The sequence below is a fragment of the Etheostoma cragini genome, chromosome 6 (assembly GCF_013103735.1).
Source record: "Etheostoma cragini isolate CJK2018 chromosome 6, CSU_Ecrag_1.0, whole genome shotgun sequence".
Taxonomy (NCBI): domain Eukaryota; kingdom Metazoa; phylum Chordata; class Actinopteri; order Perciformes; family Percidae; genus Etheostoma; species Etheostoma cragini.
In genome coordinates, this window is record NC_048412.1 from 15,265,443 (window position 1) to 15,284,472 (window position 19,030).

The 19,030-nt window shown below is 38.8% G+C and overlaps 2 protein-coding genes across 3 annotated transcripts in view; one reads left to right on the plus strand and one right to left on the minus strand.

The window, feature by feature from the left end:
- jazf1b (JAZF zinc finger 1b) overlaps nt 1-1,196 on the plus strand; it is a 12,855-nt gene extending 11,659 nt beyond the window's left edge. Inside the window, exon 5 of the mRNA XM_034873744.1 lies at nt 1-1,196. This exon is cut by the window's left edge and continues 272 nt beyond it. The gene's annotated coding sequence lies outside the window, so the exon portion shown is untranslated.
- A 398-nt stretch (nt 1,197-1,594) lies between these two features.
- On the minus strand, nt 1,595-18,154 carry tax1bp1b (Tax1 (human T-cell leukemia virus type I) binding protein 1b). 2 transcript variants are annotated; one of them, XM_034873742.1, is made up of 18 exons: nt 17,912-18,154; nt 13,925-14,118; nt 10,296-10,398; nt 9,581-9,771; nt 9,210-9,368; nt 8,125-8,273; nt 7,803-7,893; nt 6,937-7,122; nt 6,477-6,728; nt 5,731-5,901; nt 5,178-5,250; nt 4,974-5,092; nt 4,672-4,797; nt 4,067-4,153; nt 3,307-3,520; nt 3,066-3,220; nt 2,881-2,966; nt 1,595-2,597 (listed from the first exon to the last, which is right to left on the minus strand). In XM_034873742.1, exons 2-18 carry the CDS (start codon nt 14,099-14,101, stop codon nt 2,399-2,401), a joined length of 2,538 nt encoding a protein of 845 aa, XP_034729633.1. In that variant the 5' UTR covers nt 14,102-14,118; nt 17,912-18,154; the 3' UTR covers nt 1,595-2,398. The 2 variants fall into 2 exon arrangements, with proteins under 2 accessions (XP_034729633.1, XP_034729634.1); XM_034873743.1 differs by lacking the exon at nt 4,067-4,153.
- Nucleotides 18,155-19,030: the final 876 nt, after the last annotated feature.

Here is a 19,030-nt window from a genome sequence, read left to right on the forward strand (position 1 = left end):
CCCCCCCCCCCCATACCCTTTTATTTCTCTATTTCTTATCTTATTTTGCTATAACACTATTTTTGATTGCATGGTATAAATGTATTATTATTCATCCTTAACTTTTATTCTGAATGTTGAATCTTTATATAGTTCAAAGTTTTGTATTTTGCACATTTAGGCTATCATTTATCTATTTCACTTAATATTTTTGGACATATGGTGCTCGTTGATGGTAAGGGCTTCTTGTAGACGAGAGAACGGCCACACCAAGTCACGAGTTGCCTTGCATGTACAGTAGGGCTTTTGTAATGGCAGTGTGGAGTCAGGAAACTGAGGAAAGATTTGGCTGTTTTTTTAGAGAAAGGACATTACCTAGCCAATGTCTCATTTGTTCCTAAAAATGTGACGGGGGCAAATGAAAACAATCAGAATGTGTTTCAGATTTAATGTCAATAATCAGTTTCTTTTCATTTGGTTTCCTTTTCATTCATATCAAGTATTCCAAACCTTTTTTCATCTGTTTGACTGCAAACACTTGTGTGGGAGCACCAAAGGATGATCTCAGGTGACGTTTTCAAGCATTTCAGCACCAGAATCCTGCCCAAGTGTTCTAATAGTATTTATGCTGTTCAGTGGGATCATGGGAACTCTTGCGTGTCATTCATTGTTGCCTAATGTTCTCGGCCACTTTCTGAAGACTAAAGCCGTTTTCCTTGCTGTTTTACAGTGAAGTATTGAAGCACTTTTTGTAACAAGTTGCCAACAAATTAGCATTTTTTGCCAATATCTCGTTTCTGGTGTATGTACAGTTGCTACCAAAACGAGGCAAAAGGCCTTCGGTGCAGTAGTTTGTCCGTTCTACATCGCTCCATGGGAAGATGTATACCAAACCTTCAGTGTTTCCAGTATTGTGAGATGTCTGTATGTACAGTAGTTGCCTTGAATTGTAAACCATTCCAATCAGTACAGATCTTTATATGGCTTTATTTTGACAGTTCAGAAATTTCAGTTCAATGCAGACATTACACAGACAGCATAGCCCAGACTGTCTGCTGTTCACCGACTCCCGGTCTTATGAAAACATTTGATTGTGTCCAACATGGATGTAAGAAAGATGGGGCCAACGCTAGCCACGCCATAAGGACATTTACGTTGAGCTGTGAGATAAAGACATGCAGCTTCTACTGTGTGCCAAAAAGGTATTTATGTAATATGTGTAGAAAACCATTTAATCCCTGAAATAATGAACGACAGGTCATTTACATGCCACAGAATTGGGGATTTATCAACTTTGAGCCATTAGGTAACATCTTCACTGCATGGATGTTAGTGTTAATTAACTATGGTCCAATTGAGATTGTGACAGTATTGTACTGCCAGTATGGAGGAAAGTCTTTGATATAGTGTACAGTGAATGTATTGTTGTGTTTAGTGCTTTAAATTATATTTTCATATATTTCTGGAGTTTAAAAAAAAAACATGTGTATAAAATGGCAACACCAGATGTTGGTGATGTGCTTTTTTTCTTCCAAAAGCTGCTTTGTGCAAACTTGTTACATTTTAAATAAAAATTCCTCTGATATGTTTCTGTGTCATTAACTGTGTCGAGACATTTCAGATTCAAACAGACTTTATTAGTTCATTTTAGATACATGAAACTCACTTAACAAATGAAACATATCTATGGATAAAATAACTTATTATTGTAAAAGAGAAGAACCGAAGAAGGAAATTTAACATAATCTCAGCATGCACTGATTAGCTGATGCTATGAAGGTTCATAAGGATTCTGACACAAAAAACCCAATTAAATATTTAAAAATCAAAACAAAGGAAACCTAACATAAAACAAATCTATATCATACACAAAAGAATCAAGGCTTTCACAATATCCTTAGCTTTAATTATTCTAAAATAGATGATCTGATGATATACTGTATTATCATGTCTGAATGTAATTACTTAAGATATCTCCCTGACTGCATATAGTGCAGCAAGGCTGCTTTCTAAAAAGAATGAGCAAATGACCTGTACAGTAAAGTTTAAGGGGGAGAACCATTTGGTTGGATGTTTTAAATGTACGTTTGGTAAACACTTTCCCTGATTCATTACATCCTGTACTCTGACAGATCTGTGTGAGCCAAGTCAATTTGAAGTCGGTATTGTACATACAACAGTCTTGTCCCCCTAAATTATTCTTCAAATTCCAAATGAAGGGAAATCTTCCACTGTCCAATGTCATTTCAAAATGTCACATCACTTCAAAGTGTTTCTCTAAGTTGAAGTAACAAAGCGAAAGTCAGTAAAGTCCTAAAGAGTAGCTCTTCACACCATTACATGCAGAAAAGAGTGCAGAGTGATTTATTTCAATGGCGACAGGAAGTAGGCAGACTGAATGTGCTGACTTTCTGTTTCTTCAGTCGAAGTTGAGCGGGTGGCCATCGAAGTGAGTGAGCACGTGATTCTCAAACACCTTCTGGTCGCAGTCCAGTGGGAACTGCTCGCTGCACATGGGGCAGATTTTCCAGTGACTCTCCACATGCTCCTCAAACTTGCTCTGGTCATAGTTGGGTGGGAAGATGACCTCACAGAGTGGACATCGCTTCATGTCCATGCTGCACACGGGAAGAGGACAGAGGAAGAGAAAGGCAGGTAGAGAGAGCCCACGTAAATAAGCAGTAAAGAGATGATGTGCGCAAAAACCAGGAGTGTGAGCTAATAAAGAGCATCTGTCTGATGCGACGTGGGTGGCCTGCTGCTTGACGAATACCAACAAAAGGGGATTGTGCAGCAGAACAAATACCTTGCACATGTTACAATGCACAGGTTTAAAAAAAAAAAAAAAAAAATGTAGGGTGCAGCAAACTTAGATGGCATTTATGAGAGTCTGGGTGTTACCTGGGATCAAAGCAGAAGGCAGTTTGTCCATTGGTCACAAATGGGCTGTGAGTTTCAGTTGCTGTGGGCTCTTCATTGGTATTTTCCTGAGAAATTGTGAATATTTAACACAAAGAAGTCAATCAGAAGTATTTAACTGCATACTGCATGTGGGAGAGAATACAGACAGCACATTGTTAGCTTACATTGTTGATGTTTTGCTTTTCCTCTGACTCCTCGTGGCCTTCTGGCCGGCTATAATTGCGGGTGGGTTGGTTACACACCACATTACTGTCCCAGGAGGGCGGCCCCACAAGGGGCCTAAGCAGCTGATCATTTAAGAACTCCTCATCCCCCTCATCTGCAGGAAGGGAATTCAAAGACATAGCTACTGTAAATACAACTAAATTATTAAGTTTTGTGAATCTATCGGCAAAGAAAACAAACCTTTAGAGTCTGAGATGGAGTAAGGGTTCCCAAAATGCAGCTTGCTGGGGCTCTTAGAGACCAGCAGTGGGGTGGGGGCATCTTGGGTGTAGGGGACAGGGTACTGCAGGAATAAAGGCACATTGGACTGGATACTCTCCAAGCCAGTTTTCTCACTGGCCCCCTGATCTCCCTTCCTGCTGCTGCTGCTGCTGCTGCTGCCCTTCTGGAGCTCCTAGGCAGGAAACAGCAGGATTTAAAGACCAATGTCAAAATTAAAACTGTTTTCTGTGGAGCTAAATATCTGGTTTCTATCTCTCTATGCCTCCCAGTCTGTCAAGGCAAGAAATTCATCAGTGCTTACAATCACACAGCAGCTATGAGTTCTTGCTTTTTCTCTCGCTCACACATTTTAATTAGTGTCTTCATTAAAAAAGAAACTCTTCTCATTTTCAAAGGGATTGGGACGCTGTGTTTTATTGATGTTCGTTGCAGACGCCAATTTAATTTACAGTCTAAACCTCAAATTGGGTCATTCTGCTCCTCTTAGCTGTAACACCATTACCTCGAAGCAATATTTTAGGTCCGGGAGGACCTTGCTGTGGTCCAAAGTAATGAAATGGAAAATAAGAACTCATTTACTTTGCTTCTACAATTAGAGGCATATTAAACACAGACCAGATTGGGTGAGGGAAAATTGCCAGGGGAATGGCACTTTTCAGGGATTTTTTTTAAGAGCGGAGTGAAGTCTATAAAAGAGAAAATGAAAGCTGTCACTAACCTCCTCTACTTTTTCCTTCTCCTTAACAACAAGTGCTAGAGTGCCCTTCAGTTCCTTTAGCTCCCGTCCCTTCTCAGCTATCTGGCTCTGAAGTAAACAAAAGACACAAAGATAGAAGAATAAAAAAGCATTTTTAATTCTCAAACATCTGACATGTGCTACTGATTGAAACTTTATCAGTGAAATACCCTCAGACCTCAGTGTGTGACATAAATTGATCACAGCCATAAAAGGCTTCCTTTCGCAATGGACTAATTTATGTACAATCCCGCTCAAAGCAAAACAACCTGTTTGAATTCATCTGAGACACTAAGCAAATATCCGCCTGACCTGAGCCAAGCACGGCATTAGCCACGCAACTGGAGATGACTCCTCAGAGTCGGACATAAACAGCAATAAAATGTCGTCTTACAGATAGGCCTGCTCATAAACAACACTGTCAGAGCGGCTCTGTTCAAGGGGAGAGATAGCATCAAAGGCTCCATCCCCGAGCTATACCAAGCGGTAGAAACGCATTAAGTGTCCAAAGACAGACCTGATCTGAAAGCAGCAGAGCCTCACTGGCAGCAGATGGCCTGACTGCAGTGCTAAGTGTCTGAACTGACCTTGTAGCGATCTTCCTCTGCTGCCAACTGCAGTTTCATGTTCTCATTCATCTTCAGTTGCTCCTTAAATTTCACCTCCATCTTGGCCAGCTCATCAGCAAACATGCAGCTACGCTCCTTCTCCTCCTAAAGAGCAGTCAGACATTAATCAATGCTCTTTTTTATCATATTCCTCTATTTTACAATGCAGAAAGTGCATATTTTACATTATGCCTTGGGAGAATATGAGTCTTTAACAGCGTTTGAACATCTAATTTGAGGACAGCTGACCAATAAAAGGACGCAAATAATCAGTTTCTTACCACCAGCATCTGCTTGCATTTCCTGTACTTGTCATTCCTGTCGGACGCCTCTCTGCTGATGCCTTTGAGTTTCTCCTGGATGATGGCTTCCAGCATGGGATCAGCAGAACCTGGACTCCCTGTGAAGATAATGAAGGCATGTCAGTTTTAAATGCAATTCTTCTTTCCCTGACTTACACTTTGGCACAGTTCGATATAACGTACCTGGCACTGAAGTATCTGGACTCACTGATAAAGGGATCGTTGAGGCCTCTTGTGCTGAGCTTCTCTTCAGATCCTACAGACAAAAAAAAAAAAAGAATCTTTTAGACTAGCTCTAAACGCAAAAAGAAACTTAAAAGAAACGGTATACTTGTCCAGGCATGAACTGGATATACACAGGATCAGTAGACAACTAAAATGAACATGACAAGTAAAAACACAAAGGTATGCTACTGAAAACAATTACAACATAACACAGCAGATTCTATTTTGTGTGTCTTTAATAAAGTTAGCATATCATTTTATGAAGCGACATTGAAATGTGCACGTGTTAATGTCTTGTACAAGCACATTTAATCCAGATAAAGATGAATGGTGTTTTGCAATTCATTCCAGTCCAGAAATTAGCAACAGACTGAAGAGTGGCCAAAGAACCTTTAACTTCTGAGAAAATTGAGTGGGATGTCATAGAGAGGCAAAGTGTTACAGAAGTCCAACTTCAGTTCTGTTCTTTCACAAGTATACAATGTGTCGGCTGGGGTCTGGTAGGACCTACCCCTTGCGGATCAGAGAATCTAAGCACTTGTTTTTGCAGTCTCTGACATTCCTTGTATTTCTCCTTGTAGTGTTCTGCAGCCATGTGCAGCCGCAGCTTCAGGTCTTCCACCTCTCTCTGTAGCTCTGCTAAAACAGCTGGATCGGCAGCAGCTTCTTCTTCTGCTTTGGCCTGGAGACCACAAACATTACAGCAGAACAGAGCAGACATTAATCGCAGGAACGGGGAATCTTCAATGACCCCTGTGAAGTTGTAGAAACAGAAAGGAACCCCTAATTGATGGTACCTTAGTGATTATGACTGATCCTCTACAATGTTGGTTAAGGTCAGAGCTTTTATAAGAAAGGGATGCTATCAAATTATTCTTCAGTAAACTGTGGCGATCAATTAAAAGCTGTTTTAATGTGGAGCCCTTATGCACCCACCCAACTGTTTTGATCAGGGAGAGGATGTTTTTTGTTTTCTTCTTTTTTTTGTTAGAATTATGGAGAGAAGTACAGGCCCCTTCAAAGGCTGAACCAATAAAATAAAAACAGAAGACCTTTTTCTATTTGTTACAATTTTTTTGAACTGTGCTGAAATACTTATATAAAACATAATTACATACTTCTATTAAAACCTCATTGCTACTCTGACACACAGAATAATAGAGATTTTCTATGCTCACACATCACCAACTGCTTAAATTTAATGTTTCATTTAAAGCTAATTTCATCAATAAAGCCTGTTAGATTTAATATCCTCACAGCTTCAATCTTGGCCTCTGCCTTCATCTGTTCTACCAGGCGCTCCAGGCGGGCGCACTGGGCCTGAGCTTCAGCCTTGGCCTGGCGAATGGCATCCGCCTCCAGCTTCATGTGGTAGAGTTCGGACATGGTACGGTCGCGGGTGCTAGAGGCGTCCCTCAACTCGGCAGCTAACAAAGAGGATTGCTGCTGTTTGGCCTGGAGCTGTTCCTCCTTCTGCCGCAGCTGCTCTTTCAGGGCCTTCATATCTCCCTGTCGGAAACAAACAACATTTTAAGTGAAGGTTTTTTTCATTTCCATAAGTTCACTAGCAATATGTAATTATGTAAAATCTTAAAATGATGATGAAAATAATGATTGTTTTTAATAGCTTAATTATAACATAATAAATAATCCAGTTAAATACCATTTATGACAAATCTACCTAGGTGTTGTGACTTTAAAACAAAATTGTTTGTACCAAGGGGGGGACTTTGGCCAGTATCTCTCTGTAATGTTTCTCCTTTTCAGTGAGGCACGCTTGCAGTCGTCCAACTTCCTCTTTAAACTGGGCAATGGTGTTTTCCTTGTTCACGTCCACGGACTTCAGCATCTGCAACTCTGCACTCAGCTTGGTGTTCTCCAGCTCACGGTTTTTCAGGTGAGTCTAACAAAGACAACACAGACAACACAGACACACACACACACACACACACAAAAAAAACACACACACACACACACACACACACACACACACAAACAAAAACACAAAAACACAGTCCTTAGCATTTGCCTCATAAATACAACACCGATCACAATCATGTACCAAAGAGCATATGACTATTAAAATAAATGTTGCATGACCTCAATTACGAAACTGAGAATGAGATAGGCCCATAAAGTTCCCCTTGTGCAACAGCCCCAGTATGATGTTCCAAGTTAAATTAGGTATGGGTTTTGGCTCCATTTCCGTGGCGACACTAGGGTATGTGACACTCCCAGTTCGGGTGCAGTGCCGACCACAACAAAAACACAGCAACACCAGACGGACCAGATGAAGACAGAATAAGGCATGCCTTGTTTAGACTAAATGTTTGGGCTAGAGTATACAGAATAATCACAGTAGTAAAATCGAAAAATGGAAACCGGAAAAGTCAAAGAACTGGACCTTCAATTTTGGGGAGTCTAATATGACAAAAATATTGTTTAGATTGTAAAGCTATCAGTAACAAAGCATTCAACTGAACCACTGCTAAGCCCATTACCTTACGATCATGTTATATGAGACCCTTATTTAGCTATTAATCTTTATATATGAAAAACATACTAATACTACAAGTACATTACCTTGTAAAGTTCCTTCTCATCTTTCTCATTCTTAAGATGAGATTCAAGTGCCTCCTTCTCTGCTGTAAGTTTCTTCACTCTATCCTTGAGACTAAAGAAAACGTCATGAAAAAAAGTTGGTCACAAATTGTATCACCCATCACAGTGTCTACAGTTGGTGTTTGTAATAATTATGAGGGACCATAGATTATGGTCTATGTTGTTTTTATGCATTTCTCACAGCTAAAACAAGATGCTGGGAAAAAAATGTGATTAAGTAACAAGTTACTTCCTCCCTTCTCAATTTAGCAAAACCAAACAACCCCATCCACCCTAAACCCACCTGTCCAACTCAGTTTCCTTTTGTAGGCCCTTCTGGGTGACTCCAATCAGATCCTCCTCTAACTGGATAACTCTGGCCGTGGCCTCCTCCAGCCTCCTCTTTACCTCCTCTTTCTCCTCTTGCAGGGCCTGGGAAGAGTTCTGCAGCTCCTGGGAGACAATAAAATATAATGTTAAAAACAAGTGGATTAAAAAAAAAGAAGAAAAAAAAAAAAGAGAAGAAGGGTTAAGTTGGGTAATGTGAATGATGTAATGAATTATTGAATGCATTAATCAATCTCAATAATACGACAAATCATTTACTCCAATTTGTTCCAAGAGCTACATAACTCTAGATGGGTTCAAATCTGGAATGGCAAAAATAATAATAGCTTCTTGGTATATCCCTTTCTTTGACTCTTTTCTTTTGGAAAACGTGTGCAAAGCATAAAACGTTTATTGTCTTTGCAAATGAAAGGCTAAATCGAAATGAAAATTACTTCTCGATGCAGAGTTTTTTAACTTAAAAGATAAAAAAAACTAAAAAGGAAATGATTTTTCTTTTTACAGTTTTTTATAGCAAGAATTTTGGAATTTTTATATTCACACCATATAAAAAAACATATAAAAGTATAGTCATAAAATAAACAGCCACAAAAGCTGTAGTCATGTTTTCATCTGAAAGCAGTTTTATGGCAGAGGACAGCATTATGAATTATTACTGACACTACTTTTAAGATTTTATGTATCGTATAACAAAACAAATTACAACTCTACTAATACAGATGTTCATATCTGTCAGAGTGTGATTTATACTTTTAGTGCATCTCGAGTTTGGATAGCTATGCATATTTGCAGTCTTGCGCTAGGGGGTGCTAACAGACTGATTGGCCAAATGTAAAACTTCAACTAGAAAAACTTGAAAATAGCATAAATCATATAATATAACACATTGAGCAGCAGGGTCTGCATAATCACCAACCAAGAACTAAACTAAATGAAAAAAAAGAAAACTAGGGCTTTTGCTTTACTGACACAACTTTTTTTTCCCTCCTCATGGCTAGCACTACTTTCTGCTTTCAGCAATTGACTCCGTTCTCAGCTTACTTGGCTCTCTCTTCTCAGCTGTGCACAGGTTTCTTTCTCCTTCTCACACTCCTTCTGAAGACTCTCCTTCTCAGCTTCCAGCTGCTCCTGCTCCTGCTGCAGCAGGCCCAAGTTTTTCACCAGCTCCTCTTTCTCTCTCTTGGCTTCCTCCATCTTTTGCTGCACAGAAAGATGAATTGTTCAAGATGTTCAACCAGTCACATAATAATTCACTTCACTTACTAGGAAAACCACCTTTGCCACTGTACATGATGTCCTTTCCAAACTAGTAATTACTCAGCGATTAAAGCAGCTGTTCTGGATGTGACAGCCAAATAGGATCTGAAGACACTGATGTGTCATGTAAGTTGCGCTGCTAAGGCGTACCATACCTCAAGAAAGCTAGCCTTAGTGGTGACCACCAGGATGTCAGAGTTGCATTCATCCTCCACAGTCAACAGCTCATCCTCCGAAGGGCTGTTGGCACGAAACTGGAATGGTGTGCTGGCTCCCCTGATCTCCCCTTTGTGGGTCACATAACAGAACTGGTAGAACTCTGCGTCGTCGTTGGGCACATAATATCCTGTGGAAGAATGACATCCAGTCAGTGAACTCACTGCAGAAGCATCACAGGAGAAGCAAAGCAAACTATGTTCCTCCATAACCCTAAACTTACCTCAGTTCTTAGCTTCTCTTAAACTGCTCACTTATTCCAAAGTTATTACAACGTGCAGTTACAAAGTTGGGATAAGTTATAAGTCAGTTATAAAGGTGTGTATTGCTGAAAAAATTGCAGAAACTGTGGTACTGTAGTGCTTCAGTAATCTGGATCATAAACTATGCATCTATTGTGTATTGATATTGTGGGTTGGAATCTAAAAAGCTGAATACCCTTTCATGTCACTCTCCATTATTTTATAAAAAGTAGTATAAAACATGATAATAAAAAAACTGAAATGTCTTTAACACCAGAAGAGAGATCTGTGAAAAAATAAGGTTCTCATTTAACCCTACCCACTGATTTTTTATTTTTTAAATTTTAACAGCCCTCTGATATGTGGTTATTAAAAGGTGTCAAAGTTGTATAAAACTATGGTATGAACTTACCCTGAAAGACCACTATTCGGTTGACTGCGGTGCCTTCTACATAGTTCTCAGGGAGGGGCGACCACAAGAATGTGTAATAGTCCCTTGCTGTGCTCCAACCAACCTGTGAGACATTGTGGGGAATCCATTCAACCAGATGCTTTCACCACATCAGTGTAAGATAATAACAATGGAGGATTAACAAGGAGACTTCCTAGAATCCACACACTGCCACTTCTAAAATATCTCAAACTGGTTTATTAAAAGTAATCATGGGGTTTTTAATCTATGTTGGGGTGATAGTGTAAGACCATGCCAACTGTGACTTTTTTTAGAAATAAAGAAAAATGATCATTCTGTAAAGCACTGACACTCCTGGTCACCACGTGCACATGGCCCGGAGCCGGTAATGAACAAGCCTGACTGAGGAAATGTAGCTACAACTCACTTGTAACAGGAAGAGGAAAATAGGTGAAAATTTTATACATAGGAGACTTGAAAATGAAAACCAAAATGTAATTATATGTATTTTATGTGTTGTTAACTGATGGCTGATGAGGGGGGAGTACAGAAAATACATCCATAACTTCAACCCGGTGCCATAAAACTGTCAAACTACATCAGAGTCACATCGAGCTGGCTGGCTTTGGTGTGCACACGTGCATCCACAACAAGCCCAGTCAAACCAGCCTATTAAAGCAGCCCCTGCTTCAGCACATAGATGAAGTTGTGTGATGTGACTTCCAAAGTTTTGGCCCAAATTATATTTAAAAATTCATGATGATTAAATATACTGCTGCAACAGATGATGCTTTGATGTTTTCAAGCTGTTCTCACTCTGGGCAGTTTATTTTCTCACCTGTGTACAAACAGCCTATAGCTACAATACTGTGTTCTACAAGTCTTCATAAGGGCCAGAGATAGAAGGCCCTGGTGCTTCAACCCCCCCCCCCCCAATTGTTACAAGTGCAGTTCCAGCCTCTAGCAGTAAATAACAGGAAGCAATTAAAACATGCACCTAGTTATAGAGTGTCATTACTGAAGGCTAGCCCTTACCAGTCCACTCATTAGAGCAGCGAAGGTGGTGGTGGGTGAAAACTCTGAGAGGAACTCTTTCACTCATAACAGACTGGTCTGCAACATGTATAAATAGGAGGAGAGGAGGTACAGACAGTGTAGAGCCACTATAAAAAACTGAACTGGTGACTGAAGCAATAACACAGGCAACAGTGCAAGAGTAAACTATCCACTATACAAGAAGTTACTAAATATGACAATAGAGCCTACCCTGATGCATTTAATTCATTTTAGTTTAAGCATGACATTTCACCAGCATTCCAGCAAAGTCATGCATAGGCTAAGCCAAGCTGACAGAAGCCGGTAGCAAACTTGCTGCAGGAGGTAATGTATTGTCTATGTGTCACTCAGACTGTTTAAATTTAGGAGCAAGATGTTCATGAATCACACAGAGAGGTTGTGCTCGAAGACAGGTTAATTATAAAGCTGTGTTTGCATTGTCCTAGGCCACTGTGACAACCTGTCCCAACAACATTCCTACATAAAGTCCGGAACAGCTTGCATGGTAACTCTTCCAACATCAAAATGGCAAATAGCTGCATTTGTTCATGTGCGAACAAGAACCCGCCTCCTATATATTTATCAACAATAGTATATTTAGTTGAAGTTTGACTTGCCAGGTAAACGTGTATGTTAAATTAAGTGTTAATTGTGGAAGCAAGAGGCAACCCTTAACTATTTTTTTAATGCACCAGGTTAATGTTTACATTCAGTGTTGACCCCAAAAAACGTTTTTTAAAGTACTTTTACCTGACAGAACTAGCATGACAGTCATTGACAAACTACAGCAGTCGTGCAATATAGTGCAAATGTACACTACAGCCAGTTAGTGACTAAGGTTGAACACCATTCTTGTAAAGCAACTATTGAGAATGAGGCCATGTTTGTCATGGTAGCTTGCTGGTAAACAATGAAAAAAGTCGAGTTAAGTTGAGGCCAAGTTAATATAGTTAGAAAAAAATTGTTGTTTAAAATTTTTGTTAAAACACCAGTCCCCTCAATTAGTACTCCTGGGACACAAACACCCGTTTCCTGGGTGGAAGTATTGTGTCTTCCCTTTAACTTCTTCCGGAACATGAACTCTGTTTCCCCGCTTAAAAGCCCTGTGCGGGTCACGTGATGCCCTTTTACATGCAAGGCATATTAAAAGATCCATTTTGGGATTTCAATAATCAATATCAAATGACTCAAACAATGACTGATGTTAATTGGGAATGGATTATTTTAACCCAGCCCTAAAAAAGGTGAATATTGTTAATTTTCAAATTAGTCCTAATTCATCAAACTTATAATTCTTTGAACCCACTGTGCCAACAACTTCTATTTCGGGAAACTGAACCACAGACCATTTTCTAGTCTAACCGCATCCATTAACTAGATTTATCTGGAACATGCACTATATTCAGACTAAAAGCATGTCAAATTAAAAAGATTGAAAAAACTAAAAAAAAAAACTAGAAAGCACTCCGAACAATCTAAGACAGAATTCCCTCTGTTTGACCGGGAGCCAATAGCAACTATTAAAAATGTTAAGGATCTACCATTGATGCACGTATATCCAGGTTATCTCTATGCAAACAAAGGCAAGAACTTGGCAACAAACGTCTCATCTGTCAGCACTGCTAAGAACATTTAAACAATTTACGATCCTACCCTCAGCCTTTTCCAGCTGAGCTTTGTGTTTTAGAGGCTCAAGAAATTAGTAATTTTAAGATCTATAATGCCAGTTTGTGCCTAGCTTGAGGCTTAACACATGGTGAAGTGGTATCCAGCTACAAGAGAGTGCTGAATCCAGTATTTAAACAGCCTCGAGACATTACCTGATCCAACTCCAGTAGCCTAACATGACCTTCTTCTCAGTGAGGCTTGTCAAAAAGCTCTGTATACATGCATTTCAGCATGCAATAAGAAGTGCATGAAGTTAATGTCAGACTCTTAACACTAGCACATTCAGGCAGCAATGAAACACAAACAGAGAGAGCTATTAGTTAGATTGTTTCGATCTAGTGTGATTTAATTCCAGCTTCCATCTCCTCTCCAGAAGATAAATAGTGCGTTGGTCTAGAAGAGCCTGGAGCCATATGCTTTTGTGTGCATCCACCATTCACTACAGATGAGTCTAAAATTTATTAATCCCACACTACTGAATGTTTTGTGCTCCTATAACAAGATCCGCGAGGGACACTGAAGTGTGTGGTGGGGCTCTAAATGCTCGATTCCCTCTTATCCAAGATCATTTTTCAAATAACCACGACAATAGCTGCCCTTTTTAGTAAAATATTGGTACTGTAATTTCTGCAAAAATAAAATCCTGAAGCATCACTGCAAGGTATTCACTGGCACAGATTCATAGATTTTAAGACATACCACAGGGTCATTGATCCATTGTATCCATAGTCATCATACAGTATATTATATATTTACATTCCAATACATTATACACAATATGCTCTAGTCATTAGAACACAATATTTGTGCTACAGTACTACTACTAATAATAACAATAATAATAACAATGCATATTTTGTGTTTTCTTTAAATGCTTTCATAATGCAATCAATTGGGTTATTCACCTTGAAAATGCCCACCCAGTCCTTTGGATTGGGTGTGATGAACTGTGTCAGGGTATAGTGACACTCCAGTGCAGCATGGGGCATGTAACTCTTCCCCACATTCTGGAAGATGACGTGGGCAAAGTTTGATGTGTCCATGGTGTCGCTTGATAAAGTCCCGTCCAGGAAGAGTTCCATAAATCACTCAGCAGTGGCTACACAGGAAGAGATAAGTAACAAAATATATGATTTTAAACAATAACCACATAAACTAGCACGCTTTACAATGAAGGAGAATAAGTGAGGAGGGCCAGTTGTATCAAACAAAACTGATTTACACTGAGAATCCTAAAATTATTGTATATTGTTATTAAATCAAATGTCACTGTATTCAATCAATTGTTTAGTTAATGGCAAAAGCAATTTGAATAAATCTCCGTAACATTGTTATTAACATAAAATACATTTCAAAGTGGAAACATGTCCTCATTTTACTTAGACTAACAATGTTTGATATTATATATTATTATATTATAAACAGAGCCAAGTTGGCAAATATCATTATTCAATGATATGGAATATGGTATATGGGAAAAAGTGATTTAAAGAAACTTGTCAACATAAAGGCAGATTGCAAATCTACATCTTCAGCAAATGTATAAATGTACTTTAGACTATAGACTGATGACTACTGGGCTAATGGAATTGTACCTTCTACTGGTGTGAAACCATTAGTCTTACAGGAAGTCCTTGTCAAGCTGTAAAGTTAAAAAAAATCCAAGTTTGCCACCCGACAGCTGCTCTCATATGACCAACATTTGTCAGTGGGAAACCCAGGTAACGTCCATGAAACCCAAACGTACAGGACGAGTCATGAGCTGTCACTTCCAACACACAATGGAGAAGCAATGCAACAGGTTAGTGGTACTGTGGTGACATCCATACATCTTTAACACTTAGTAGTACTGGTGCCTGTCTTAAGCCAAATACACCTTTCAGTGGCACTCTGATTGGTCCAATTTAGCTCATGTGTTTATCAGTAGGCTTGTTTCAGATGAGCCAGGTCTGCGCGGAATCAATCATCGGCGATCGCCGCCCGTTGCTTGCCGGTTAGATTTGTATCCGACTTGATTCTGATATGCTCTTAGGTCATGCACACGTGGGCAATGATAACCTCATGAGAGCAAGACGAACGCATGTTTGAGACGCAGGCAGCGCAGTAGCTTTTCACCGACTGCAAGACCAAAGGGGTTAAGCGTCTCCTCTCTAGGCGTAGATCCTAAGGCGCCATTTTGATGCTAATAAGCCATCACCTGCCATTAGCTTTCCATTGACTGCCATTTATTTTGGCGCCACTTTGACAGCAAATAAACTTTACATCTGAAAGACTTAAAGACTATTTGTCCATTGTGTATTTCTAAAAAAAACACAACAATGTATAAAAGGCTCCATTACCTTGTACCTCACGTTATGGCTCCGTAGCAAACGTTATTGTAAAAACAGGCTAACAATTGTGTCATAACCAAGAGACTTACTGTCGCACAGAAGAGAAATTAAATCCTGAAAGGTTCAACTCTTTGTGTTGTGTGGGATTTAATGTATATGTATATGTATATATATATATATATATATATATATATATATATATATATATATATATATATAATGTATGTTATAGATACATACATTATCTTGTTATAATGTATCTTGTTTTTGTATGGACAAATGTTTTCTCATACCATGACATGATGATGTTTTGTATTTTTGTATCTTTAAGCATCAATAAAAAATAAAAACAGTAGAGGATTAACCGTGTAGTACAGGGTAAGACCGCAGACGGTTTACCTTTACATTAGCTATTCAGGTTTAAATGTTAACTAGCATTTTAGTTAGCAATAATTAGCCTGTGCCTATGTTAGCTCCTTAAATAGACTTATGCTTTCCATCTCTGCTAACTGGGAATGATTGAGATTTCTCTTCGCACAGCTACTAGAAGACTTACAACTTTCTGACAGGTTGCTGAGGTCACATCTATGTTGTCAGGCTCAGTTGGAGGCTGCGCAATAACGCTCAGCACTCACTATGTTGGTCCATTTCGATAACCGACTATGGCAAGACCCAGGGGGACCCAGAGCATGCTGGGAAACGCCGGCCTCTCAGCTGACTGGTTCGGAATCAACTCAACATGACGTTTTCGATAAACTTTGTATTGCTTTTGAATCAGAGGGTTTTCACCAGCTATTTTTCTGATTTAAAGGCTTATTCCATACAGAACACATGTTGTGTGGTTGATAGTGACGTTCAGAAGTCAGAGAGACTAAATATGTTCAGATTAGGGATTATAGTCTGTTGTTTATCAAAAACAGCAACAGACCGCATGTAGAGCAGTTTGAGAGCTACTCTGTCATAATTAACACAACTGAGGAATTGTACAAGATGATATATGGGTCTGATAACATTTTTTTTTTTTTTTTTTATTGGATTTGGACCACAGTGTTTCTGTCACTTCCTGTTTAGCATGAAGGCTGCTGGAAACTGGCCGACTTTACCACAGCTCTTTGACGTCGCCCCCCCGGCTGCTGTCGCCTGCCCTCGTCCACTTTACAGGCAAGGCACAGTTTATCTCGAACGGGTCTTGTGATTGTTCCAGCGATAACACCAAGAGGTATGTAAAGGATTATGTGATAGGGTTTCCTCATGTCTAGGACGGTAAGAGCTTCTTTCCCCAAAATACTTCCTTAAGAGTGAAACAGCTGTTCCAAATGAGAAAAATTCCATTCTAATTGGTGTAAATAATGTTTAATTACTACTAATAAAGTAGAAATACCTTATAACTGTGCTGGACTTCTTGTTGTTGTTTTTTAACTCAACTATTCGTCTTTCTTATCTGACTTACTTTCATATTACTAGGTTGTTTTAGTCGTGTGTGTGTGTGTGTTGTTTGTTTTTTACAATGAAATCAATATTTATTCTCTCTGGCATTTTATGCTCAATTGTTATCTTTTAAAAAGGTAATTGGAAAATGACTTTGGTGATGAACAACTTAGTTAGGCATACTTTACACCTATACATTAAGTTAACCATTAACTTAATGTATGAATGTCACCCTTTATAATACATCTTAAATCAGATTAAGATTGTATTACAATGAGTGCCATTCATAGATATTTGAGTAATGGTTTTGCAAGTTAATTTAGTTCCAAAATTAACCTAGTATTTCTTTTAGACCACTTTATTTTCAGGTATATTAATCCTAAATACTGCCATAGTGCCATCTAATTCACGATAAATTAGCTATAGCTAGATGACAGCAGATATAAACTCATGTAGATACAAAATAATTGTTATTTAAACTAAAAACACCCCATGATTAACGTGAGTTAGCTAACGTTAGCTACCGCAGGGTGGATCTTCCATTTCGGCCTCCTCAGATGATTTCATTTTGACCGACGTAATAGGGCCTGTGACAGTCCAAACAGTTGTTCGAATACTTATCGGACACACTGAACACTGTTGTAATTTACAAGAGTCACCGAACAGGATGTGTAACGTCAACGGTAAATACAATATTGGTAAAAGTCGACGGTAATGTCACGGTTGAAAGTGACAGCTAGCAAATACAAGCTATGAGGAGAGGCCTAGTTTGAAAACGATGCCTGAGTTAGCTAACGCTATGCAGCTAGCAAGCTAACATCAGTTAAATACTTTGTTGGACGAGATCACACGTTAACCGCTAGCAAGGCAAGGAGACATGTGTTCCTAAAACTACCGAGCAAAACATTAAGTTAAAACCACAGCGTTAGAAACGGTACAACGCCCTCAACGAAAATAACAGCTAACCTAACAAGAGAGCACTGATATGAACTGGAGGACAAGGTTAGTCAACGTATACTGTGCTAGCAACGCTGTCTCTCGAGTTGGTTTCTAAAAACCCATGTCATACGGAGGCAATATCAACAACAACAACTGTATAGTTGGTCACATTTATTAAGTAAATCTTAAACTTACCCAATTGCCATATTGAACAGGAGCTGTAATGCGAATGTATCATCAAAATTGTTGACGCAGTTCAGTGCTTTCCCGTGCCCTCTCCCTGGAATAATAATAACATTACGTCATTTCCGGACCTTGCTTGGGAATCCCACCCATCTAAAAGAGTTACACAATAATACCCTTAGATAGCAGACAGCGAAACGATATCACAAAGAACAAACAGTGATGTGATGTAAAATCAAGTGCAAAAAATAGTTGTGGATGACATCATATAATTATAGATATGAGACTATAGTATTAGTTAATATTTAAAATAAAATTCACAGCATTATATTGACTTTTTGACCTTTTGGAGATCAATGGACATACTTTTAAAAATAATATATTGTGATAGAATTACATTTTAAATCATTTGAAAGCTATAAGCAGTGGTGAAATGAAACTAACCAAACCCTTTTAAGGGAGCCTACTTGTACTTTCTTACCTTTATTGCACTACTATATCGTACTTCACTGGATTTATTTCAAACTTTACAGGTTACTTTGTATATAAGCCTATTACATAGGCTACAAGTCCAATTTCAACTTGATCATAGACGAGACTATAGGCTCGTTACAGGTTGATCAACGTAACACAAAATGCTTACGCATTAAAGTGTTGCAATAACAATTAAATGATAACATATATTAATGATGATGAGTATTTTTACAGTGTTGTACTGCTATTTCTCGCACCACCGATAAGACAGTACCAATCGAGCTTGTACCTTTTTCACTAAGTCATAGGTTCATTCACAATTTAGACTTTTTATCTGATATTTTATTTTATGATTTTAACTTTATTATCACATCATTTTGACTTTTTATCCGATAATTATGACATCCCACTGACATGTTCTTATTATCAAGGCTAGGTTTTCATCCGTTTTTTTGTTATGTTACTGGCGGAAATGGGCTTCTGTTAGGAAATGCAAAGCCATAATGTCGTGGATGTATTAATATAACATAATATGCAAAAGAATGTAACACATCTATCTGTTGATGCGGAAGCACGTAGGCCTATATGTTGAAGGCCCTCCCCTACAGCTCAGTGGCTGAATTTGGAAGGCCGTGCTGCGCAAGTCTATTATTTGAT